This window comes from Nelumbo lutea, chromosome 3 (assembly GCF_056320005.1).
Source record: "Nelumbo lutea isolate HS-2025 chromosome 3, American lotus-T2T, whole genome shotgun sequence".
NCBI lineage: Eukaryota > Viridiplantae > Streptophyta > Magnoliopsida > Proteales > Nelumbonaceae > Nelumbo > Nelumbo lutea.
Genome location: NC_142686.1, coordinates 98,541,071 through 98,566,825, shown reverse-complemented (window position 1 = coordinate 98,566,825; position 25,755 = coordinate 98,541,071). Strand labels below are relative to the sequence as shown.

At 38.8% G+C, this 25,755-nt stretch overlaps 1 protein-coding gene and 1 long non-coding RNA gene across 6 annotated transcripts; one reads left to right on the top strand and one right to left on the bottom strand.

The window, feature by feature from the left end:
• Positions 1-1,347: 1,347 nt before the first annotated feature.
• LOC148867104 (uncharacterized) lies at positions 1,348-2,359 on the bottom strand. Its single transcript, XR_016109646.1, has 3 exons — positions 2,220-2,359; positions 1,890-2,112; positions 1,348-1,761 (listed from the first exon to the last, which is right to left on the bottom strand). It is a non-coding gene; the product is annotated as an uncharacterized LOC148867104 (long non-coding RNA).
• LOC148867103 (large ribosomal subunit protein uL13c-like) lies at positions 1,859-22,233 on the top strand. 5 transcript variants are annotated; one of them, XR_016109644.1, is made up of 6 exons: positions 2,855-3,250; positions 4,586-4,771; positions 7,185-7,230; positions 7,735-7,896; positions 19,919-20,089; positions 21,851-22,233. XR_016109644.1 is itself a non-coding variant. In XM_088976710.1 (4 exons), exons 1-4 carry the CDS (start codon positions 3,011-3,013, stop codon positions 21,965-21,967), a joined length of 714 nt encoding a protein of 237 aa, XP_088832836.1. In that variant the 5' UTR covers positions 1,859-3,010; the 3' UTR covers positions 21,968-22,233. The 5 variants fall into 5 exon arrangements, 3 of the variants coding, with proteins under 3 accessions (XP_088832836.1, XP_088832837.1, XP_088832838.1); XR_016109645.1 differs by having other exon boundaries at positions 21,719-22,233; XM_088976710.1 differs by lacking the exons at positions 7,185-7,230; positions 7,735-7,896 and having other exon boundaries at positions 1,859-3,250.
• Positions 22,234-25,755: the final 3,522 nt, after the last annotated feature.

Sequence of the window (25,755 nt, the reverse complement as noted above, 5' to 3'; positions counted from 1 at the left end):
AATCCACGCTCTTTCCCTCACCAGCTTGAGGAGGAGTGATAAAGCAGAGCCTGATCGATATGAGAAGAACAACAGGATAGCAAACCATGGACGGAGGATATTAGACTTGCCTTAATTGGGGATTTCCTATTTTAGAAGGTTTCCTTTCGTTAGAGATTTTGTATCTTGTATATATATTTTAATTACCGATTTAGTGTTTTCCTTTTAAATATAAAATGTTAATTTTTAAATACCAAGGTTTTAAAAACTGGACTGGACAAGGAACCGTTCTAGGGTCTGGTTCCCAGGTCAAACAGTCCAATCGTCTGGTCTGAACGAACGGCCCACTCTAACAAAAGAATTAAAAAATTAAAAACCCATAAAACAACCAAAAACCATTCTCAGGATGAACAATTCAGCTGCCCGAGTCAATGATTTGTTGACCAAATCAACGATGTTTGGCCAAACAAGGAATTTGGGGTAAAACGAAGGTGACCGGTTCTGTTTTTTTGGTCTGACCGTCAAGTCCAATCCAGTTTTGAAAACATTGATAAATACAGAGTTAATAGTGGTTCATGAATAGAATGATTCAATGAGCTCTTTCACAACTCCCTCTTGTATTTTTAGTTGGTAGTCTAATTAGGGGTTTTACTTCTATCAAGGTTTTATACAAAAACCGAACCTTTATTGTTTGTATTCATACCATGACCATGAGGGAAATTTGTTGTGATAGATCGATTCGTAATTCCCCTTCTTTGCTTGTAGTTTGAATGGATGTTCACTTATATATATTCTAAAAAATTCCCATTAATCCATCACATCGACATCAAAGATTTGTTATAAATTTATAATTATCAAACTACCAATCCAATGGTTTACCGTTCTCGTAAGGCAAAGCCGTTAAGGGGTGTGCATCCCACACTCAGGGTGATCCTAAAGTTGTGTAGTGTGCAATATATAACAATGTTTTAAAAACCGACCTGGAGGCCAAACTATTTTTTTTCTCTGGGTCACGGGTCACCAATTCGATCGACTGGATTGAATAGTTCAAATAGTGCCATATCAGCATATATATGTATTATTTTTTTTTTGCTTCATGGAGCTACACAACAGCAGGTAGCCCATCCCCTTTCCCTTAACCCCTCCAACCCCTAATGGCAGCAGGATTTGATCCCAGGTCTCTACTCCAACAAGTCAGAGAACCTACCAACTGATATGTATTATATATATATATATATTAGATATATTATATGTATTATTTTATATTTAATTTATATTTTTAACTCAATTTTTATTTTTTTTATTTATAAAAATATTAAAAATTATAATTTAAAACCAAAAGGGGTTTTTTTGCGAATCTTAACTAGATGATGGTTCAACTAGCCGGGTCAACGGCGGGTTGAAAACATTGCTATATAATACATATTGGGCAAATTTGTTAAAGTACCATACGGTTTAGCTAATTGACTAATTTTACCCTTACTGTTTGATTATTATCTTAAAATACCGCTATTATTTCTAACAATTGACTAGCTGTATCGCTATTGTTAACGTCCCTTAATATCCTACCAAAATCTATACACACATGATACCACAACTGCCCCATCTCGAATTCAAGCTTCGACACCCGAGATACAACCGCCATGGACATGATCTTTTGTGCCAAGTCAAGCTGGTCATATGGATCCATTGGAATAACAGACAATATCTCATCGGGCAAATGGAAATATGTCCCGTCCCCACAGCCCTACGGCATCTCCCTCGCTTTCAAACCCTAAATCCCTAAATCCCACAAACAGAAACGGAAAGAAAACCCTTAATTAAAAAAAGGGAAAAAGAAAACTAACAGTCAGAAATAGTCCATGGAAGGAAGAGAACCAAAATCAAAGAGTTGCAGAGAAATTACTCACAAAACTCATGACTTTAGACGAAACGATAATGGGCGCTCTTTCCCTCACCATGGACGTGATCTTTTGCGCCAAGTCAAGCTGGTCATATGGATTCATTGGAGTAACAGACAATATCTCATCGGGCAAATGGAAATCCGTCCCGTCCCCACTGCTGTAATTACCACTGCCCTGCGGCATCTCCCTCGCTTTCAAACCCTAACTCCCCAAATCCCACAAACAGAAACTGAAAGAAAACCCTTAATTAAAGAAGGGAAAAAGAAAACTAGCTATCAAAAAAAGTCCATGGAAGGAAGAGAGCCAAAATTAAAGAGTTGCAGAGAAATTACTCACAAAACTCATGGCCTTAGACGAAACAATAATGGGCGCTCTTTCCCCCTCTTTCCTCTCTCTCCCTCCCTCCTCCTGGGTTATGCTTCTTGAGAGTTGTTGCCTCCACGAATTAGAGCATCAGCTATGTTTTCTCACAACGAGTTTGATCTGCTTCAGCTCTGTTCGCTCATTCCAACGGTGGAACTGATTTGTACACCCTTCTCTTCTTCTTTGTTGTTCAAACCGAGGTACTCCCGTTACGTACACCCAAACCGGGAAACCTGATTCAAGTTCGCCCCAGCACAGCTGACCGGCTGGCAAGTCTCGGTGGTGATTCCGTTTAAAGGTTCCATGATCATCGATGAGCGGAGGGCTAATATGTCCAAATGTATGACCCATTCTTATAAATTGAAGTTTTTTTCTCACAATTTCTTATTAAAATCTCTGAATAAATTTTTTTCTCACAATTTATGAAGGAATTGAATTTTATTTTGAAAATTTGAGAAATAATAAAGGATAAATTAAACATTTTATTTTTTCTCTAACATAGGAACAGTTGTCACAAACGTAGAGATACTTTAAGACAATACTGAACAATAATAGTATTTGTAATCATGTATTTTATATTATTTTGTATGAATTTGAAAAGTACGTAATCTTTCTAAACTGAGCGTTACGAGTAGTTTAAGAAATTTGCCCATAAATATTTTCCCCCGCGCACTCGAAAGTCGGGTGCCCGTTCCCCGTTAACCGTCAGCGCCACCTTATCCACTGAGTAGTAGTAGTGGAATAACACTCCCAGGAGAAGAGAAATGGCTGCAGTTTATACGCCCTCGTTGGCCTTCCTGTCCACTCCGCCCCAGAAAGCATACTCGTTTGCTTCTCCCAAGACTCCGTTCCTTGGATTTCCAGTTGCAGCAGCCAAACCTTCTATTCAAGCTCGAGCACTTACCCTCTCTAAGCCAATCCCCAACCAGATTCATTGCCAGGGAGATGCAGTAATTCCCAAGGAGCAGAAGTGGATATTCGACGAATCTAATATCAACGGCCCGGTAATTTTCTCTTTCTATTATCTCCGGCTGTCTTCTTATGCGCTTATGCGTTTGCAATTCAAATTCATAACTTCCATCGAACCTAGTGAAAGCATGTGTACAAGGGTTAGAGGAGATTTCAAATGGGTCTGCTGAATGTTAACGTTTCTTGAATTGTTGAAATTTGAAAGAATGTCTGGAGATGGACACAAAGTTCCATGAACAGTTTAGACGTGTTTCTAGGGAATGTACTCATCTCAAAGCCCCAGATGGCTGAGACAATATTGAGTAATGGTCTTTATGTAACGGTGGAGGATCGCTCCTTGGAAGAGTTCCTCCACCAGCAGATGTCCAGTGATCCAGTCCAGTAGCTATGAACCTCTGTTTGTGAATCTCCGTGCATCTCTTCTTCAAGTTTTTCTTCATAAAGTGCAGCTTATCCACCAAAAGAAAGAAAACAAGTGAAGTAGCACTCTACAGATGAATCTTCTTCCTCTTTCCTCGGTATTGGTGAACTGCAGAGAAACTGTAAGCTTTATTTTTTATTATTCTATAATGGAAGGCAAGGAATGTGATCTGAGGGAGTCAAAGGAACATGAAATAGTTCTTTACTTTGTAGGTTGAGTCAAATCAATTACCTAAACCGACTGAAACCCTGCTCTCACCAGTTTTTGGCTTCGACATTACCAGTTTATTATGGGGCTCAAGCTGGTCGATTCATCCATACTATCTAGGCCTTAGATTTCGGGACAACTAAGGCTGCATTTGGCATTCTTTATTTTAAGGACTTATCTCCTTTTCGATGTTAAAAACTCAGTGTTCATAGGGGCATTTTAACTGCAAATAGGAGATAAGTGCTTAAAATAAAGAAGGCCAAATGCAGCCTAAGTGAGTTCTGTTTTGTTATTCCAGTTAAGTACTTCCTGTTGGAGCATTTTTTGGTTGGCCAACTACAAACAATTAGCATGAGGCAGACCTGCTGTGGATTCAATTTTTAACACAATTTTTTTGTGCATATTTAAATTAGTATCATATTCTTTAACATTGTATTAATGGGCATTTAAGGATATTGCTCTAAGATTCTTGCTTCATCCATGATTGGGATCTTGAAACTTGTGTGTTTAGTTTTTTTGTTTTTTGGTAAATGGTGTGTTAAAGTTGATTGATTTTTAATCATTCTATTTTGGTTTCTGTTTTTTTTTTTTTTTTGTCTGATTCTTTATAGGATGAGATTCTGTGACCAATGCCTTACAAAAATAAATTCTGACATTGATGAAATTGCTTTCACACTATTCTTGTTAAGTCTTTTCTTCTAGGATCACTCAAACAATTTTTCATATTCTTTTCTTTTTTCAGGATATTTGGAATAAGACATGGTACCCAAAAGCTGCAGATCATGTAAACACAGAAAAAACATGGTATGTTGTAGATGCAACTGACAAAATTCTGGGAAGATTAGCATCAACTATAGCCATTCATATCCGTGGGAAGAATCTGGCAACATATACTCCCAGTGTGGACATGGGGGCATTTGTCATAGTGGTATGTATTATGTATATATGCTACTTACAGATGGTTAATTTCAGCTTGATGTAGGTGTAGATATGTTCTTTTCAGTTACTCTACTTTTGTGTATAGTGTATGCTGCCTTGTGATATAAGTCAGTTCATACAATTCATATTTGAAATTGTTTTTTTTTTTTTGAATTATTCTACATTATGCAAAAGATGATGGTCTAACAGGGTTAGACAAAGATATTTTTTTTAAAAGGTAAGGTAATTTTATTAAATAGAATACAAGATACAAAAGGCCCGACTGAAGGGGCTACAGACCGGACCTAAAGGCCCTACAAAGATTACAGATCAAACAGACTTGTAGACCTCAGCTGGCACCCAGCACCCTGACCTGCAAACCTTTAGCTGCTGTCCAAGAGACCAGTTTGCCAAAAGAGGTAGAGATTAGGCAGTTTACATCCCTGGAACAGTTTTGGAAGATTCTTCTGTTTCTTTCGAACCAAATAGTATGTATTACTGCTGCAGGAACTGTCTTCCACACACATTTAGCCAACTTTGATAGACCCTGGAGCTCCCAACACCAAAGCAGATCCTTCACAGAGGTAGGCATGACCCAGACTACACCCACGGAAGAGAGATAATGGTCCCAAATTTCTGCAGAAACAGGGCAATGAAGAAAAAGGTGATTGTTGTCCTCTTCTTCATGGCCACACACAACAAATCTTGTAGCTGAACTCCTCTCTTGACCAGGTTCTTTTTAGAGAGACTTCTGTCTAGCACCACAACCCAAATAAAGGCATTAACTTTGGAAGGAGGAATTGGATTCCAGATTTTCTTAGCAGGAATATCGGCTCTGCCTCCAGTTACTAGATTCCTAGCAAAGGAGTTAACTAAAAACAGGCCATCCGAGGTCCAGTTCCAGCTCCAAGAGTCTTCTTCCAACTGGTTTAAAGGCTGAGAGGATAGCAACTGAAACAGCTCAGCCACTTGTTCTATCTCCCAGTCTTGAAACTGTCTTCTAAAACAAGGAGTCCAAGTGACACTGTTATCTCCCACTTCATAACAGTCAGCAACCAAAGCATCCTGGTTTTCTGCAAGCTGGAATAACTGGGGGAAGGATCTTTCTAGAATATCAGTCTGTGACCAGACCACAGCCTAAGAGACAAGCCTCTATTGAAAAGTGGGGCCACCTCCATGATTTTCTTCCATAGGGAACACCCCAAAGAGGGGAAATTTGAAGTAATTGTCCAATCACCTCTGTCAGTACCAAGTTTTGCTGCTATTAAACTCCTCCACCACCTTTCCCTTTCTTTCCCGAATCCCCAAAGTCCAAACCCATTTCCCCAAAAGGGCCTTGTTGAAGATTTTCAACTTTCTAATCCCCAGCCCCCCTTTTTCTTTTGGTACACACATCTGGTCCCAATTGACCAAATGTATTTTCTTATCCTCTTCCCAGCCTCTCCAATAGGAAGTCTCTCTGTAACTTTTCAATTCTTTGCACTACTTTAGATGGGATTGGGAAAAAGGAGAGAAAATATGAAGGTAAATTTGAAAGGGAGCTCTTTATAAGGGTGATTCTACCTCCCAAGGGAAGGTATTTAAATTTCCAGGAGACCAGCTTCCTTTCTAACCAATCCACCACAGGGTCCCACACTAGAGAGGAGGTGCACTTGGCTCCCAATGGAAGTCCAAGATACTTAATAGGCAGAGAGCTTACTTGGCAAGCCAGCACATCAGCAAGAGCTTCTAAATTTTCTACCCTTCCAACTGGTATTAAGCTGCTCTTTGACCAATTAACTTTCAGCCCCGACACCACATCAAACCAACTCAGCACCCCTAGAAGGACTTCCAATTGCTCCACTTCAACATTGATAAAGCAGAGTGTGTCATCAGCAAACTGCATCAAGTGAACCTGCTCCCCCCGGGCTTGATTCAAAGATATATACTTCTATTTTCCACTTTGTCTGCAATTGATTGGACATAAAATATGTTGCAAGACAGCTATTTATAAAATATTAATTTTTAGTGATCGGCTGCCAGTAAAATACCAAGGGTAGCAAAAAAATCCAAGTCTAGAGTGAGAACAGTGTAAAATGACTTTTTCCCTTTCCGAAGTTAAGTCAATGTATCTTTTTTCTTGGTTGAGATTGTAGGCTTTACTTTTAAGAATCCTACTGATAACTGTCTACTTAAATTACACACATCCAAGAAAACCTGCGATTTCGTAGAAGTATCTCTTTTCCATGTAAGCCTAAAATTTAGTGTTCTTCTGATGGCCCTGTTTTCCAAGTTTGTCTCAAAGTTGCAATTAAACATTAAAAAATTATGAAAATATTTAAAAACTAATTATTTTTAGCTCACAATTTTTTAGCATGCCAAAATATTTGTTGAAGATCCAAAAACAGTCTTCATTTCTTTTCCTTTTCTTTCCTCCTCTGTAGAACATTCTGCTTGCACTTCTGTTGCTATTCCATCACCAAGAATCAGGTAATGCTTTCTTGCTATTTTTTCTTCTGACAAATTCAACTTCAAACATCCATACTATTTCATAGCAACACAGCTTATTCTTCTTTTGGCATAAGATAAAAGGCTGTTTTTCTCATGGAATCCATAGATCCATTGGCCCACATGATAAGAGGGTAGTGAAGAGTTAATTTCTTCATTTTGATGCAGACATGATTATCCTTTTGCAACTTTGCAATCAATAGTTCAATAATGCAAGGCAGCAATGTTTAGATTGAACAACCAAGATATTTTATTTTTAAGGCGATGCACTGTGAAAGTTTATGTTTTAGGCTTAACTTTAGTTGGAACACAAGTTTTCTTCATTCTAGAAATTTGGTAAGTCAAATGGGATATAGGCATCTCGTGCTAAGTGTTGGAATCCACCTATCTCTATATAGTTTTACTGATATCCTTTGCACAGGTGAAGATGTTTACTTAGCACTAGCACCTTTTTATAGTGACAATGGAGTGATTATGGAGTTGCAGGATATAATTTTTATGGTCTGACCTGGATTCCAATAGAGGTGAACAAGGGAAGAATGGTGAAGAATGACAACAGAATTGTAGATGAGCATGTCATGACTAAGGATGGAGATTTGGGAGGCCCTGAGGATGGATTGGAAAGGGAGGAGCAATATTGTCAATGTGGTAAGCAGATGATTGTCGTTTTGGCCTCATAGGTAATGGGGTGACCAGTCAATGCCTTGGTATTAACTAATCAAAAACAAAATATATTTTCTAAATTTAAGATATAGAAGATTTAGTTTCAGTAATCTTGTTTTTGCATATATTGAAAGGAAAGCAAGATATGCTGAGATAGGGAGTGGCGGTCTTTGTTTTTCAAAGAAAGACTGCAACTTTGACTATTTGATGTGGTCCCCTTGTTTGTGGCAATTCTTTATCAGCACAGCACCAATTGGAAGAAGGCCTAAATGAACTCCTTCACTATTCTTATCTTATTGCTTATTTCTATTTTATATACTATCAACCAACTACATGCCATTGCAAATTCTTTTAGCAACTAACTTGCATATAACAAAATAAAGGCATGTTATATGGTGTTGTTTTAAATAATTAGAGATTAAGACAAGAAAATAAAACTTTAAAATGCAACATTTCCATTCTATTGCATCATTATTGAAGGAGGCTAACACAACATTTATAGTTTACATTCCCAAGCAATAAGGTGTAGTAGAGCTTAAAGATTTCTGACCCATCATCTTAATTAACAGCATTTATAAGATAATAGGTTAAGTGTTGACAAATTGGATGAGAAGAGTCCTCAATCAGATCATGTCTCCATCTAAGGGGGTATTTGTTAATGGAAAGCACATTCTTGATACGCCATTGATAGCCAATGAATGAATTGATTAGAGAACGAGAGCAAGTCTACTAGGAACCTAAGGAATTACACTTGGATTCATGTTTTTATTCAAAAAAAAAAAAGAAAAGAAAAGCACTTAGGTGACTAGGCAACAATTGATAGTAAAAGTTAGGTTTTATTAAAAAAAAAATTCCATCATCTAGCCTAGCCTCAATTCCTTGAAAGCTATGCCTCCAGGGTCCACTGCCTTACTTTGACAATCAAGAAATACAAAGATAGCTTAACATGTGGAACAAAGTAGAATTTTCAGAAGGAAGAATGACGAAAGAATTCCCTCCTTGTTCAATTCAAAAGGACAACTTGAAGCCATCTAAAGGCATCGAAGGTTTGGAAGAACTGAGTTCAAGGGGGGATGAATCAAAGAAATCAATCAAGCAACTTCTTCAAGATAGAGAACTCCAACGCCTTGAGTCTATTTGATTAATTCCACAGGTGAGGAAGGAAAAGGTTTACATGGGGGAAGTAGAAGGGGATGGTGGAGATTCCAAGGATGGGGGACGAGAAATAAACGAGACATCAACCAGAGTGAAATCTTTGGAAATCATAGCTCAATTGAACAATGAGGTAGGTATGGACTTTGGCTCTTCCATTTCCCCTCCTACTTCTTTTACTTCTTCGGGTTTGGAAACTCCTAAGAAAGAGGGAGATAATAGAGGAGATGGTTTTGAATCTACAGATGAAGGGAGAAGTAGTGTGAGAAGAAAAAAAATCAAGGGAGGACCAACGCAAGGTCTATAATAGAAAAAGGACGGTGGGGCAAGGAGGTTTAGGGGTTGGAGTTGAAAGGTTAGAAGTGGAGGACCAAAATGAGAGTAGAGAGGTTACAAAGTAGGGAGAAGAGAGAGTGGTGGTCGAAATTGAAAAGGATATTGGGGAAGACAATACTGAGAGAGGAAGGGTGAGTATTGACCAACTGGTTGATGGATAGGTGGAGGCTAGGAAAGCTCTAGGCCTATTTTTCCTAGGAGGAGAAGGGGTAGTGAGGAAGGTAATAGAACATTTTGAGAGAAGCAAAAGAGGAGAACATAATAAAAAGAAAATTATTGGAGAAGGGCGAGAAGTGTGAGAGGAAGGAGAGGGGGGCGGGGAGAAGGAATAGTTGATGGAAGTAGAGGGAAATTGCAGGAAGGTTAGAGGTGGGAGTTGGGAACTGACTTTGAAGATGAAGTCAATATCTTGGTATGTTAGGGGCTTGAGAGAGGAAAGAAGGCATACAGTAGAAGCAAGAAAGCAGGGCTGATTTGGAGCTGCACTCTGTTTGCAAGATGTTGGAATTTATGGAAGGAATGAATTAGAAGAATTTTTGGAGCCAAAGCTTTGATTTTGGAGTGGATAGTGGCAGCTGTCAGAAAATCTGTTGTTGGCGGGGCTCTAGTTCCAGAATATCACCAACTATCCAAAGAAGACATTGGGGATAAGCTTGGGGAAGTGTTGGGGTTTCAAAAGTGTAATCTGGTTTTGTTTTGTTTTGTTTGATTTGTAAATTGAATTATGTTAGAATGTTAGAGTGATGTTCGGCTGATAAGAGTTCTTATTAGCCCAGTCTTATGTTTAACTTATCTTGTTAATGGGCCTAATCCTGTTTAGTGATTTAAGTCATCTGGGTGTCCCATCACTAATCAGGGGCATCCCAGTAATTTCTTGTACCTTGTACTATATTCATCTATAAATAAAAGACTGGTCGACTGCCTAGTACAGTTCGGCATTCTCTTCAGTTCTGTGGTTCTCTTCTCCTTGCTACTTCGAGTATAGCTCTTCAGATTACATGGTATCAGAGCATTAGCTCCTTCCTGGTTTCAGCAGGTGCACTCTCTTCTCTTGCTGTCTTTTCATCTTCTCTCTTCTTTTTCTGGGTTGCTGCAGTAAAGACCTAGGAGTGTAAGAGAGTAAAGCAAGTTCGAACCTAGGGTTTCTCTTGGTTGTAGGACTCAAGGGAAGTAAGACCCAGAAGTAGATGTCCTACTAGATTATTTCCAGCAAGTAGTAGCTATTGGGCTACTAAGAGAGGTCTGTATAGGACAGACCTGGTTGAGGGCTAATTCAGCAGTCCTAGCACTAGCCGAGAGGGGGAGAACTTCCTCTACAGTTGCAGCTTCGTGCTCCAACAAGACTTGTGCAGAACAAGTGGTAAAGACTTAGCTTCTTGTACAGTTGCAGTTTTGGTGCATCAGCTTCTACAATTGCAGTCTCGGTGCATCAGCAAGACTCTTACAGAACTACGGCAACTTCAACTACAGATTTTCTTCAGGTCGGTTATCAGCCCTACTCTTGGACTGAACTGGTTCAGTTACAGACCTTTACTTTTTACCAGAACTGCGGCAACTTTTGCACCACACAGTTGCAGCCTTAAACTTTTACCAGCACTGTGAACTGGTTCAGTTATAGATCTCTACTTGCTACTGTACCCGATGAACACTTCTACTAGTACTGTGAACACAGTGACCAATTTGGCCAGTCCTTAACAGAATCACCTATAGTACTGTGAACAACTCTTGGACTGAAGTCAGGATGTCTTCACTATCCGGTGAAGTTTCCTCTAGAGATAACAGACCTGTCACAAGGTCCTCAAACCTGGAAAACCCTAATCTGCACAGCTTGCAGATTACAAGTGTGCTACTGGATGAGTACAACTTCAGAGAGTGGTCCGTCTCTGCAATGTTGTTCATTACCTCTTGTGAACTCACTGGCTATTTGGATGGAGACAAGACACAACCAGAAATTGGCAGTCCTAAATACACCGTGTGACGCAAGGAAAATGCCACAGTCATGTCTTGGTTGCTGGCCTCTATGAGTCGTAGGGTGGCCAGAACTGTTCATTACTTCCCTACAGCTGCTAAAATTTGGGAGAAAGTATCTAAGACATATGGCCAGAAAAAGAACAGTGCTAGAATCTACAGGTTGAACCAAGACATTGCAGCCCTAAGGCAAGGAGACATGTCTGTGGCAACCTACTTTGCAACACTAGAAGGCCTCTGGGAAGAGCTTGACCACCACTTGATTTTGGATTGGGAAAATGCCAATGATAAGGAGAGGCATGACAAGTAGATTGAGGAGGGCAGAGCCTTCAAGTTTCTGGCGGGTCTTGACCCTGTATATGAAGGTATAAGGTCACAAATTCTAGGGAGAGATGAATTACCTGAGCTTCACCATGTCTACTACTTGGTGAGGAATGAAGAAGTAAGGAGAAAGGAGATGCAAGTTGACTCCCAGACACATTCAACAGAACTACCTGGAGAACATTCAGCCTTAGTCTCCACTAAGGGGAATAGATTTTCAGACAAGAAGTCCCTCAAGTGTACCCATTGTGGTGGTGAGAAACACACAAAGGAGAAATGTTGGGTCTTGTACCCTCATCTGAAGCAAGCTACTCTGAGAAAGGACAAAAGGCAACATAAGGGCCACACAGCAAGTGGGAATCTTGCCACCAACAACAGTAGTGACAGCTCACAGAGTACTCAGACAATGTCCTCTTCCACCGCAAGGCAGGCTGCCGACTCCTTTGGACCAAGTACTTCGGGCTTCACAGCTAGTGAAGTAGAGGTTCTCAGCCGGGCATTAGCCCGTCTAAAGAACAATTCTTTAGCTTCCACCTCTCTTGCCAAATCAGGTACAACCTCTGCATTTAGTGCAACTAGTTCCATTAATTCTACCTCTTGGGTGATTGATTTCGGAGCCACTGACCATATGACACATATGTCCTCCTTATTCTCTACATATCATTTGTTGTCTGGCCAGGATAAGATGAGAGTAGCTGATGGGTCCCTCTCCACAATCTCTGGAAAGGGGGTGGTTGACCTAAGCAAGGATCTCTCTCTTAAATCAGTCCTACATGTTCCTAGTTTTACCTCAAATCTGTTGTCTGTTTCAAAACTTACAAAAAATTTGAATTGCAGTATAACTTTCTTTCCTTCTCATTGTGTCTTCTAGGACAGATTGACGAGGAGAACGATTGGGAGTGGTCATGAGTATGGGGGCCTCTATTTTGATGAAGATGTCAGCTCAGCCTTGCAAGCTTCTACTACTAGTCTGGAATGTGTGGAGTCAATAGCTAGGCTGCACTTGTGGCATGCTAGGCTAGGTCATTTGTCTTTTTCTTCTTTAGCAATGTTGTTTCCCGAATTATGTAAGGGCATTCCGAGTCAGAGTTTAATTTGTGATGTGTATCAAATGTCAAAACAATGCAGATCAATGTATCCAATTTCTAGAAATGAAATTTGATTTGATTCATTCTGATGTTTGGGGTCCTCCCATTGTTTCCATTGATGGCTTCCATTACTTTATTAGTTTTATTGACCATTATTCTCGGTGCACTTGGATTTATCTGTTGAAAGGACGTGTTGAAGTTCCCCGGATAACTATGATGTTTTGCAAGATGGTTGAAACACGATTTGATAAAAAGATCAAGCAATTCCGTTCAGACAATGCAGCTGAATACTTTGAAAGATCCCTGAACTCATTCATGGAAGATGCAGGCATGTTACATTAATCATCATGTGCTTACACCCCTCAGCAAAATGGGGTTGCTGAGCGCAAGAACAGGCACCTATTGGAGACAGCTTGAGCCCTTCTTTTCTAGCACAATGTGCCCAAGCAATATTGGTCTCAAGCTGTTCTCACTGCATCATACCTGATAAATCGGATGCCATCTAAGGTACTGGGTATGAAGACCCCTTTCTCTGTTTTGTGTCCCACTCTTCTAGAATTTCCTCTTCCCCCACAGGTTTTGGCTGTACATGCTTCATACATGTGAAGGATCCAAAGAAAACCAAGCTGGATCCTAAGGCTACAAAGGGAATATTTTTGGGGTACTCTCCTACACAAAAGGGGTATAAGTGTTATGATCCTATCTCCAAGAAAAAATATGTCACCAGAGATGTAGTCTTTTTTGAGTCTCAACCCTATTTCCGGTCTTTTCAGAATCCTCTTCAGGGGGAGAGTAGTGGGATGGAAGAGGATTCTCATTCTCCCTTCTTTTTTGTTCCCATTTCATCACCTTCCACTACTACTAGCTGTAACATTCCGGATCAACCTAGTGAGACTCCCACTGTGCCAGTTACTTCTCCAGATTCGGCTGATGCTTCTGAAGGTTCCAGTGAACAAGAGAAAGAGATACTTACATACAGTAGAAAGAAGAAGGCCCCCCAACCTCATGATTGCAACCAGTTGAACTCAGATCAATCTGTCTCTACAATCCAAGGTAATTCCGACTCACTCAATTCAGATTTGGATCTTCCTATTGCTCCCGTAAGCCTGTTCGCTCTTGTACCACTCGGCATCCCATAGCTGATTATGTTTTTTACTCACACTTATCCCCTGCCTATCACTCCTTTGTGTCTGCTCTTTCCTCTGTATGTATCACTTCCAGGTATTCAGAGGCGGCATCTGATCCAAGGTGGAAAGAAGCCATGAATGAGGAGATGAAAGCCCTAATGAAAGCAAGGACGTGGGAATTGGTGGACATGCCAGAGGGGAAAGGCACTGTTGGGTGCAAGTGGGTATTCACAGTAAAGCACAGGGAAGATGGGTCAATTGAGAAGTACAAGGCCAGACTTGTGGCAAAGGGATTTACACAAAAGGAAGGAATTGACTACAAGGAAACCTTTGCCCCAATAGCAAAGCTCAACACAATCAGGGTTCTACTGTCACTAGCAGCAAAATTCTCTTGGGGACTTCATCAGCTGGATGTGAAGAATGCCTTCCTAAATGGTGATCTTCATGAAGAGGTATTCATGGAACCCCCACCTGGATATGATGTTGGAAAGAAGGTATGTAAACTAAGGAAAGCATTATATGGTGTGAAGCAATCTCCCCGGGCATGGTTTGAGAGACTTTGTTTGGCCATGAAGAAAGTAGGGTACACTCAGAGCAGTGCAGATCATACATTGTTTACAAGGAGACAGGATGACAAACTTACAGCACTCATTGTGTATGTGGATGATATGGTGATTACTGGAAATGATGTGAAAGAGATGAAGAGGTTGAAGGAGTTCTTAGCTTCAGAATTTGAGATCAAAGACCTAGGAAATCTGAGATACTTTCTTGGGATTGAAGTTGCTAGATCAAGAGAAGGAATCTACATATGTCAAAGAAAGTATGTGCTAGATCTCCTAGAGGAAACAGGCATGATGGGATGCCAGCAGACACTCCAATAGAACCAAGCCATGGATTATAAGAATCAATGGGTGAGGAATACTGTGACAAGGAAAGGTACCAAAAATTGGTAGGAAAACTGATATACTTATCCCTTACTCGGCCAGACATTGCCTATGCAGTGCATGTTGTCAGTCAATTCATGTACTCACCAAAGGCCCCTCATATGAGAGTAGTGGAAAGAATCCTCAGATACTTGAAGACTTGCCCAGGGAAAGGAATTCTATTCAGAAAAAACAGCAGACTTGAAATTGAAGCCTACACTGATGCTGATTGGGCTGGGTCTGTTGGAGACAGAAAATCAACCTCAAGTTACTGTACATTCTTGGGAGGAAACCTAGTCAACATGGCGCAGTAAGAAGCAGAATGTTGTGGCTAGATCAAGTGCAGAAGCAGAATACCGGGCTATGGCACATGGGGTTGCTGAACTCTTATGGCTCAAAACTCTCCTTAATGAGCTTGGTATCAAGACTGAGGGTTCTCTCAAGCTATATTGTGATAATAAAGCTGCTATCAACATTGCCAACAATCCCGTACAGCATGACAGGACAAAACATATTGAAATTGATCGACACTTTGTCAGAGAGAGAATTATTTCAGGAGAACTCTATGTACCTTATACTCCATCAGAGATGCAGATTGTAAATGTATTAACAAAAGGGCTGGCATCAACAAAGTTCAGGGACATACTTGGCAAGCTAAACATGATTGATATCCATGCTTAGCTTGAGGGGGAGTGTTAGAATGTTAGAGTGATGTTCGGCTGATAAGAGTTCTTATTAGCCCAGTCTTATGTTTAACTTATCTTGTAACTGGGCCTGTGTTAATGGGCCTAATCCTGTTTAGTGATTTAAGTCATCTGGGTGTCTCATCACTAATCAGGGGCATCCCAGTAATTTCTTGTACCTTGTACTATATTCATCTATAAATAAAAGACTAGTCGACTACCTAGTACAGTTCGACATTCTCTTCAGTTCTGTGGTTCTCTTCTCCTCCTTGCTACTTCGAGTATAGCTCTTCAGATTACAAGTTAGTTGCCAGAACTCCTGGCAAGTGGGTGTTGCCTTAACACCTGGTAGGTTGAAGCTTTTTTCTTTTCTAATGAAATTTTATTTTTTACTATAAAAAATAAAAACACGTGGAGCAATGAGTTTTCATGGTCATAAAACTTTCTTCTGATCCTCCAATAAAACATGACGTTGCTATCAACCAAATCACCCAGTGAGTGCTTGCTTGGGTGATTTGGCTTCGATATGTTCACATGGTCACAACACTTGTGATCCTTTAATAAAACACAGACATGCTATTAATCAAACGAAAAACCAAATTATCCAGTGAGTGCATCCTGTTGTTGCTACTCCAAATGAACACTACCAACCTGCTAACATGTGAAAAATAGAGATTGCCTCTAGGATCTATTACCTTACTATGACACTATAGAAATATCAAGGTAGCCTAAAACTTTAAGCAACTAGTTCAAACGACCACGACACTTTCATGCAATCCTCCAATAAAACACAAACATGCTATCAATCAAATGAAAAACCAAATCATCTAGCAAGTGCATGCCTAAGTGATTTCGTTTTGGTGAGTTCACATGGTCACAACACTTTCTTGCAACCCTACAATAAAACACAGAAATAATAGCAATCAAATTACCCAGTGAGTGCAAGCCTTTTTCCTACCCCAAATGATACAAAAAGAACACGCTAACATATGAAAAAATAGAGACTACCTCTTAATATGACAATCAAGAATTGCCAAGGTAGCCTAATATGTGTTGTAATGTGCTCACATGGTCACACTTCTTTCTTGTGGCTCCAATAAAGTACTAACCTGCTATCAATCAAAAGAAAATCCAATTCACCTAGTGAGTGCATTCTTGTTGTTGCTACCCCAAGTGATACATGAACTACATGTTATGATATGATAAAATGGAGATTTCCTCTAGGATCCACTACCTTACTAGGAATATCAAGAAAAATGAAGGTATACTAACATGTGAAGTGATAAGTTCACATAATCATAACACTTCCTTTTGGAGTCTAAACAAACCTAGACATATAATTATCAAAAAAAAAAACCTAGACATTATAAAAATGTTAAACCAAACCACTCAATGAATGCATGCCTATGATTTGGTTTTCATGAATTCACATTGTCACGACAATTTCCTGTGACCATCCAATAAAACACAAATGTGCTGCTATCAACAAAATGAAATGAAAAACCAAATAACCCAATGAAGGCATGTTTGCTATTGCAACACCAAACGATACAAGAATAATCCACTATCATATAAAATAGAGACTACCCCTAGGATATACTACCTAATTATGACAATCAGGTAATACCAAGGTATATTTACATGTAGAGTGATGCCTAGGTGGTAAGGCACTCATGGAGATGGAGGGCCACCTCACTTAATTGCCAAGATATTTTTTTCACAGTGCTTTTGGATACTTATATATTCTTAACTTTCTAAGATTATAATAATAAAACAGACACTATTAAGCTAAATTATTCAGTTTGAGTTGAAATACTAGTTTTTTTATTATTTTTCTTATTTGTTAGGGTTCAGTCAAGATGTATACTGTTTTTGAACCCTTGAAGACTTCAAAACCTGAACTTATAAGCATGGAAGAACTCAAAATGTTGTCCGATCAACAAATATTGATTTTCTTCTTTCTTTCTTTCTTTGTTTCATCATTTCTTCTCTTTTCTTCTTTTCCTAGGACAAAAATATAGATTCAGCCCCTCTAGTTTTCTGAAATTTCTTTTCTTCCTTTTTTTCATGAATATGTTGATTTTCTATGTTTTAAATGAAACTCATGCATTTTTTTATGAAGATTGTAGACAATCAATAGTGAAAATAGCTGCTGCTTGCTATGGAACCTAGGGAATTACCCTAGTATTCATGGTTTTTATTTACAAAAAATCCCATTGCCTAGGCAACAAGGTGCCCCCTATTGCCTAACCTCGTCTCGGTGCCTTGAAATCTATGGGTGTGTCAACCAAAAGACAAAAGTGGTTTGAGTATTAGACCTCTAGAAGTGGTCAACAAGAGACTTCTTGGGAAATGGATCTGGAGATCTGGATCAGAAAAGGATGTCTTCTGGAGGAAGGGGTAATCCAGGGTAAGTGGGGATGAAAGGCAAGACTGGACACTGCAGAGGAGGTCCAAATGTCTTATGATGTTAACATATGGAAACGCATTTCAAACTTCAAAGCTCAAGCAGCCTTTCTGGATTAACATCAATTTTAAACCGGGAAATGGGGACCAGATGAGGACCCTTGACTCAGAAATCGATCATTGAGTTATTTTCATTTCTGTTTCTGCTGGCTCAAGGATTGTTTTGCAATGCTGGGGAATCAAGGGGTGTGAAGTCCATTTTTGAGGTGGAACCTTAATGATTGGGAAGGCTCAGGTTCTCTTAAACCTGCTAGAAATGTTGCAGGCAGGTTCATCTTGATCCATCTATGCAAGACAGGATGAGGTGGAGACTAGAAACCTCAGGTGAATTCACTGTCAAATCATTTTTCATATTCTTGGCTCCCTCCAACACAGAGATGGTCCCTTGGTCCTGGATATGGAAAGCAAAGTGACCGTCAAGGGTGAAATTCTTCATGTGGTCTGCATTAATTAACAGAATTTTCACTGCAGATCACTTAAGCAGAAGTGGTATGGCCATAGATAATCAATGTGTTTTCTGCCAATTGGAGACTGAGGATGTTTCCCATCTACTAATCCGGTGCCCTGTAGCCTACTGTATATGGTGCCTTTTATTTGCAGCTGTTTAGGATGGTATTGGTATTGCAGCCTGGCCTGCTAATATGTTTAGCAGGAGGGGCAAGAGGCTGCAGCTTTTGGTTCCCAGTGCTCTGTGCTGGATCATTTGGCTAGAGTGCAACAACAGAATATTCAGCCATTTTGACACTGAGATAGAAAGATTGATTGGGAAGGTGGAAAGTTGCTTGACCAGGCTCCTGGAAGAGTTCAATGGCATGAATCAGTGGGAAAGACTCATTTTCCTCTTTCTTTTTTTTTTTTTTTTTTTTTTTGTTGTTGTGTGTGTGGATGCTGTAAATGAATGACTAACAGATGCACTTTTTGTAATTAGTATTCTTTTTGTATTCTCATCCCTTTGTGCAGAGCGTTGGTGTACAGTGGTTCTAATGTAATCTTTTGACACATTTTCAGTTAATACAATTCATACTTTACCATTCAAAAAAGACTTTGTAGTTGACTAGGCTGAGTAGTCATCAGTCAAATTAGTTGACCTAGTCTATCAGTATTGGATTTGTTGTTTTTCAAAGATGCTAAGGGAAAAGCTATGGATTAGCTACCTTAAGTTCTGGTAGATGGTCGAGGAGGAAGTGATTGAAAACTCGAGCTTGAGTTCAAGTGCTTTATTACAAATCTAGTTTGATATTTTTACTGTTTTTATCAACATCTAATTAGTTCAGATGATTTTCTCTCCTTTTCTTTTTCTTTTCTTTTTTGTCTGTTTTTCTCTCTGTTGGTACCTGTACTGCCTCTTCATCCCACAAATGAGACTAAAACCTTAATGAAATCTTTAGACTTTTTATCTTTCTTTTTAGGTGGAGTCTTCAACATTAATATAATACTTTTCATAATACATCTTTTGGAACTCCATATTTCTCTTTGATACATGGTGACTCCTGATCAAAGCCGTGCTGGGCCAATACTTAGGCTTCATGCCCACTGCTTGAGTTAACTTGTTTTTTTTTTTCGTTGACATCCTGCAAGAAATGAGTTGCTGAACCATGTTGGGTTAATGAATTCCTTTTCAATGTCTCCCACAATTGCTGGTGCAAGTTTGGATCTTCACTTAAATTGAGTAACTGTTGTTTCTCAGGTTTTGTATGTGTATTCCCAGGGTCAGGCCTAGAAAAATTCATAGTCAAGATGCAAAGTTGGTCATGTGCTCACTTCATAATTTTTTCTATATGTTTCTACATGTTTAATCCAAGTTACAAAAATTGAGGGGTCCTTAATGATAGCTCTCATCTTCTTTCATCACCATGTGATGTCAAGTATAAACAAGAATTTTGTGCTTTCATGTGTTTCTTTAATGATTGGTACTAATCTCAGATAAATGTACTTGAAAACAGGTGAATGCAGAAAAGGTTGCTGTATCTGGTAAAAAGAGGACACAAAAGCTATATAGGAGGCATTCTGGAAGACCTGGTGGCATGAAGGTGGAAACATTTGATCAACTCCAACAAAGAACTCCAAAGAGAATAATTGAACGTGCTGTCCGAGGCATGCTTCCTAAGGGGAGGGTGAGTAATGTTTCTTATTTTTTTCTTTCCAAATTCCTTTCTTTTTTTATATATACGAAAAAGTATGATTTAAAAAAATGATGGTAAAGATAAATATTATTATTAAGGGTTAGTTTGTGAGGGTTGAAGCTTTTTGATGAGTATCTTTTGCTGAGCTGCTTTGGAGAGGCCACTAAAAGAAGTTTCAATGGAAATCCCTTTATTTGGATGAAGGACAGCAAATTTGGGCTTTTCAATTTTTACCATACATTGCTCATATGCTGTCCATGCAAAACCAAAAGCTGCCACGAAAAGCCCTCCTGGAAGGGCTGAAGTTTTGATTGAGCTTCTTTGGGGAAGCGACTAAAAGAAGCTTCAGCAGAAAACCCTACTTCTGGCTGAGGACAGCTATTTTAGGCTTTTTGGGGTTTTCACAAACCTAGCATATGTCCTATTCAGTGGTTCAGTGCTACCTGGAAGCCCTCCCAAACAAGCACCAATGAAATTAGTGGATTACTTATGTGCTGTCAAGATGGATCCCACCTTGCAAAACGAAAAACTGCCACAAGAAAGTCCTCTCAAATGATAAAATTCTTTGGAGCTCGCTTGTGAAATTAATGTTGTCTGGGGTGCATATTTATTGAACACTACATGGTAAGTGGTTGACGCAGATCACTGCGAAAGTGAGACTAAGTACATAACTGATGAGCTAGGTGTACTGTGCTTTTCATAAAATTTGAATTTGATCATTTGAGAGCCGCCATGGCCTCTTAGCTGTATGGTGTAAGTGGTGTGCTTTGATTACCAAAAGAAAGTAGTATGCTTTGTTATTGCCTATGTTAATATGGTTGAATTATACTTTGTTCCACTTGTCTATGTTGACATGGTTTGAACATTCTATATTGTGGTTCCACTGAGTTCAAACATGTGAAACCATTTAATTAGGATGTTTGAGAGCAGGAATGGTTTTCAATCACAGAATATTTTATTCTAATTTTTGTTCTTTTTTTAGGAACAACATAATCTTGATCTGAAAAAACACCTTATTAATGCGAATGCCTTGGAAAGTTAGGGGAAAGCTTGTTCCTGCAGACTTGTTTGAAAGATTCTTATTAAATTATCTCTTGAGAATAACATGTGGTCAGGTGATTGGCATCTTCCATGTTAGGTTCAGTCTGTTTCTTACTATTGTTTGAAGAATCACTTTTGGGTCACCACTGAACCATCCCTTTTCCAGGTCATTTTCTTTAAAGGGGAAAATGGCACGTAATTAGAGCTTGAAGCAGCCTCCTTTCGGCTCTAAATGGCCTTAGTTCTGGGCTGAGGTGCTATATTACAGTGGCTACCCCATATGTTTTCCAGGTTGTCGTCTAGCTATGCTTTAACTACGGTGTTATTGTAGTTTGTGCCCACGTGTACATGTATTTTCTTTCATTTCAAATTTTAAGTCACTATTATTACTTATTTGTGTATTTCTTATGCATGGTGGTTTCTTTTCTTTCTATGTGATATCTATGCTTTTTGTTCCTAGTGTTTAACTACTCCAACACCTCGACTAATCCTTTCTGCAAAAGTATCATATTAACAATATACTTGATATTGTTATTGGAGAAAATGAAAATGGTTGTTTTCCTTTGGCTACTTGCACAGAGATTTTCTCACCGAAGACATGTTATACTGCCTTGGAAGTACCATTATATCTCCTTAATATTCTTTTGTAGCATATCATAATCTTCTTTTCTAAGCTGCCCAACGTCTGTATTGGATATTTGGACTGTGCAGCTGGGTAGGGCTCTCTTCAATCATCTCAAGGTATACAAGGGCCCAAACCACCCACATGAAGCTCAAAAACCCATTGAACTGCCCATCAGGGACAAGAGAGTACAGGTACAAAAGTAGATACGGCACAGTTGGATTGTTATATTTCTTTTCCAGGAAAATCCAGTATAGGGGCGGAGGTAAAAAACCAGCCATGGATGGTGTCATTTCTTTTCTTTTCTTTCTTTTTTGTTTTTTAAACACTTTTAAGTGTTTGTCCATGTTAAATGGTTCATTGTACTGATTTGACAAAGGGAGGGACTTGCCTCAACTTGGTGCCTAAATATAAACACAAATCATGTTTTATTTGTTATTTTGATAAGTGAAAAGCAATTCTACGAATAAAATCATGTATACATAGCATACTACTACAGCACTATAAATGCTTAGGTTCAAAATTCAAGTCTTACATAAATTTCACTTGTTTGCATAGTTCCACATTTTCACATTTTTTATCTCCCAACTTCCATCATCGTCATCGTCAAAGCCTTATCCCAACTATATTGGGTTGATTACATGAATCTGTTTTGCTATTCCATTTTTTTAATTATCTCCAAACTTATTTGATTTGAAAAGAATGCATAGGCAATCAATGTAGACCTCCATATGATATATTCATGTGAAGATATTCAGTGTATGGCTAGATGAAGGCCAGATCTGCTCCTTACACCAACCGCACAACACATAGCAGTCGTGCATTGGAAGCATCTCCCCATGAATGAAAAATACAAGTATTGGAGATGTTTCTGATGTACACCTGCAATGTGTGGTTTGGTTAATCGAACCGTGGGCTAATTTTTAAAATAGAATTGGGGTTAAAACCGGTAACCAAAATCAAACTGAAATCAATCGATTAACTGGTTGACTGGTTTGGTTAATCGTCGATTTGGTTCGTCGGTTTTTCATTTTTTTTATTATTTACAATATTTATTATAGAAAAATATATAAATATATATAATATTATATTTTAAATAATAAATAATATATTATATATTATAAATATATATTTATATATAATGCATGTTTATTAATTTATAATGTATAGAAAATATAAAATATATATAAATATGTGTATACCGATCGGTTTAGTTAATCATCGATTTTCTATTTTGGTTAACCGATACCTTCAATTTTTTTAAAATATTGAACCAAATCGGATTTTTGGTTCAGTTTGGTTTTTCGGTTTTTTTGCCCACCCCTACTTAGGGTGTTTGTATAGTTTTTGCTCTTAGGCAAGGTTCAAAGTATCGACACGTATCGGTCGATATCATTCTGGGACCTCTCCGATACACCCCTACAATGGATGTATCGGGGGTCTGACCGGTTCAGGGGTGGAGGAGCCTTAAACCAGCCCCCCTAAACTGGTTTTGAAAAAAAAAATATAAAAGGTATCGATATCGCTCAATACGCCCCTACCAACGTATCAGGCGTATCAATATTTTGAACCTTTCTCTTAGGAGATTCCAAAATAAGAAATTAAGAACAAAGTTGGGCGAAAGTTGGTAAGGATCTCTTTCCCTCTTATTTTCTATCAAACCAATCATAGCTTAAGAATTATGGTGCACACATCCATCCATATGTATGTTCACAAACGCTCATCAAGGATACAAATTCTTTCCCTGTAGCGCTTACTAAATGCATCTTATTGTTAGACAGTGTATGCCCTTAGCTCCAATCAGATTAATGTATATATGCATTTATTGTAAATGAATAAAAGTACATAATTGATTCATGTTATAATTGGTATGTTTCTATGTAATTACCCTTAAATTAAACACTTATGAGACTCATGTTAGTTTAGAATATTCCCAGTCATTAGATAGACTTTGGGAAGTTTATCCTACCAAGGCTGACATTGGTGTATTACTAAGAAGGTTAGGGTAGCCTGTCTCAGCTACTAGGGTTAGACCCAAAGCACATGCAGTGTGTGTTTGTTCGAAACACTGAACCCGGACTAATTTTCAGTTATGCTCTAAACCATGGAGACTAGTGGACAAAATTAGAAAGTTACACATAACCCCTATACTTGATTATGGTACTACACTAGGTATCAGATTGGGTTGTCTTTGATATGTCAATCAGTGAGATTCTTTGGGGGTTAAAACCTAGGTATGTTGGGGGAGTCTGAGAATTCACTCGAGTGGGTAATCATAGTGACAAAATCAGCCCCTTTGTCAGACAAAGTGAATGACTGGGATTGCACTCTCTCTGATGGAAACCAAAATTGCCGGTAGTCGATTTCAAACATGTTTAAGATTTGTTATATATATATATTATGTTTTAAAGAAAAATATTTGCAAAAGGTTTTAATTCTCGGGACCCATCCGAGTAGAGAGTGCAACACTGCACCTTGCAACCAGGAGAGAGGTCCTTCCTTGTTGGGCAGTGTTTGATCATTAAGGGCTGAGAGGTTAAGTGTAAGAAACCATTTAGGTTATTTTACCCGATGGGCTATCTCAATTAAGTCCATTGTTCTTGGGTCATCATAGGATGGTTGGACTCAATGATCATTTAGTATAAATGTTGGGCCCATTAAGAGCCCATACTAATGGACTCAGGGGTTCACTGTACTTGATAGTGAATTCAGCCAGCCTTTTTCACAGAAGTTGGACCGAACCCATACGGGCTTATGTGATGTCATTATTGGGGTCCCACACCATACAAAGAGAGCCAAATGGGCCAGCAACTATCTAGGGTTGTGAGCCACTTACTTAATGGGCATAAAGCCCATGATTAATTAGATTAATCAATAAGTCACATGACAACTTGTGCAGTCATGTGACATGGGCGAATATGGGTATGGATATGGGATAAGAGGATAATTATTATTCACTTAAAGAGTCCAGATCCAAATAAAGATTTGGATTAAAGACTCCTAATTGGATTAGGAGTGTTGATCATTAAGGCTTATAAAAGGAGGAGGGGGCAAACTGTTCTAGATACACTTCTGTTCTCAGTTCTCTCTTTCTATTCTTGCCGCTCAAAACCCTAGTTTGACCTCCAATTCTTAAGCTGATAGAGATCAATTCTAGTATCTAATTTTTGCAAGAAAATATCATATTCAATTCGTGCTCACACCCTTGCTCGATCCAAACTGTTGAATTATAGTTCTTGCTGAATCGGCTTCAACCTAAGTTGCGTCATTTTCAGTAGAAGCTAGTTTTGGTACCCTCTTCGAGCGTGAACTACCACTTTGGGAGCTACACTTGTGGATTCCGTATCAAGTATACTTCTCCCGTCTTTTTTGTTTTAGATCTGGTCCGATTCAGTGCAAGAACGATCCTTGAAAAATGCAGTTTTTTTTAAATTGGGAATACGATTTCTGAAAGGATAAAAAAAATTGAAATTTCGCCCAACCATCTAACAAGGTTCAGCCATCCATGTAATAGATTTCCCCTTCCTTCAGTTATACGGCTATACCATAGTTCTGGAATATTCTAGGTGTGTAGTACAAGAAATCCTTGTAACTTGTACTACTTACAAGTTGGGTAGGGCTTGATGATGATGATAATGGAGGATTAGGGACCAGTTTGATTCCCTCAAGAGTAAACCAAACAAGAAAAAGGAATATGAAAAGCCAAGTAAAACAAAAAGGGATTAGGCCAAACAAAAAAAAAAAGTATAGGAAAAGCAAAGCGAAAAAGATAATCCCCTCAAATTTGAGTAGAGGATTTCAAGATCTCTTCTTTCCTTTTTGACAAACAAGAGAGACGAATCTGGATTTGCTCCTTACATTATGCTCCTCACACTGACCTTATATTCCAGCCATGCATTGCCAACATTCCCCATATTTGTATGTTAGCATTTATGAAGAGATGTTTTAAATGCACGGTGGAATGCTTAGTGAGGTAGGTGTGAGTGGATCCAGA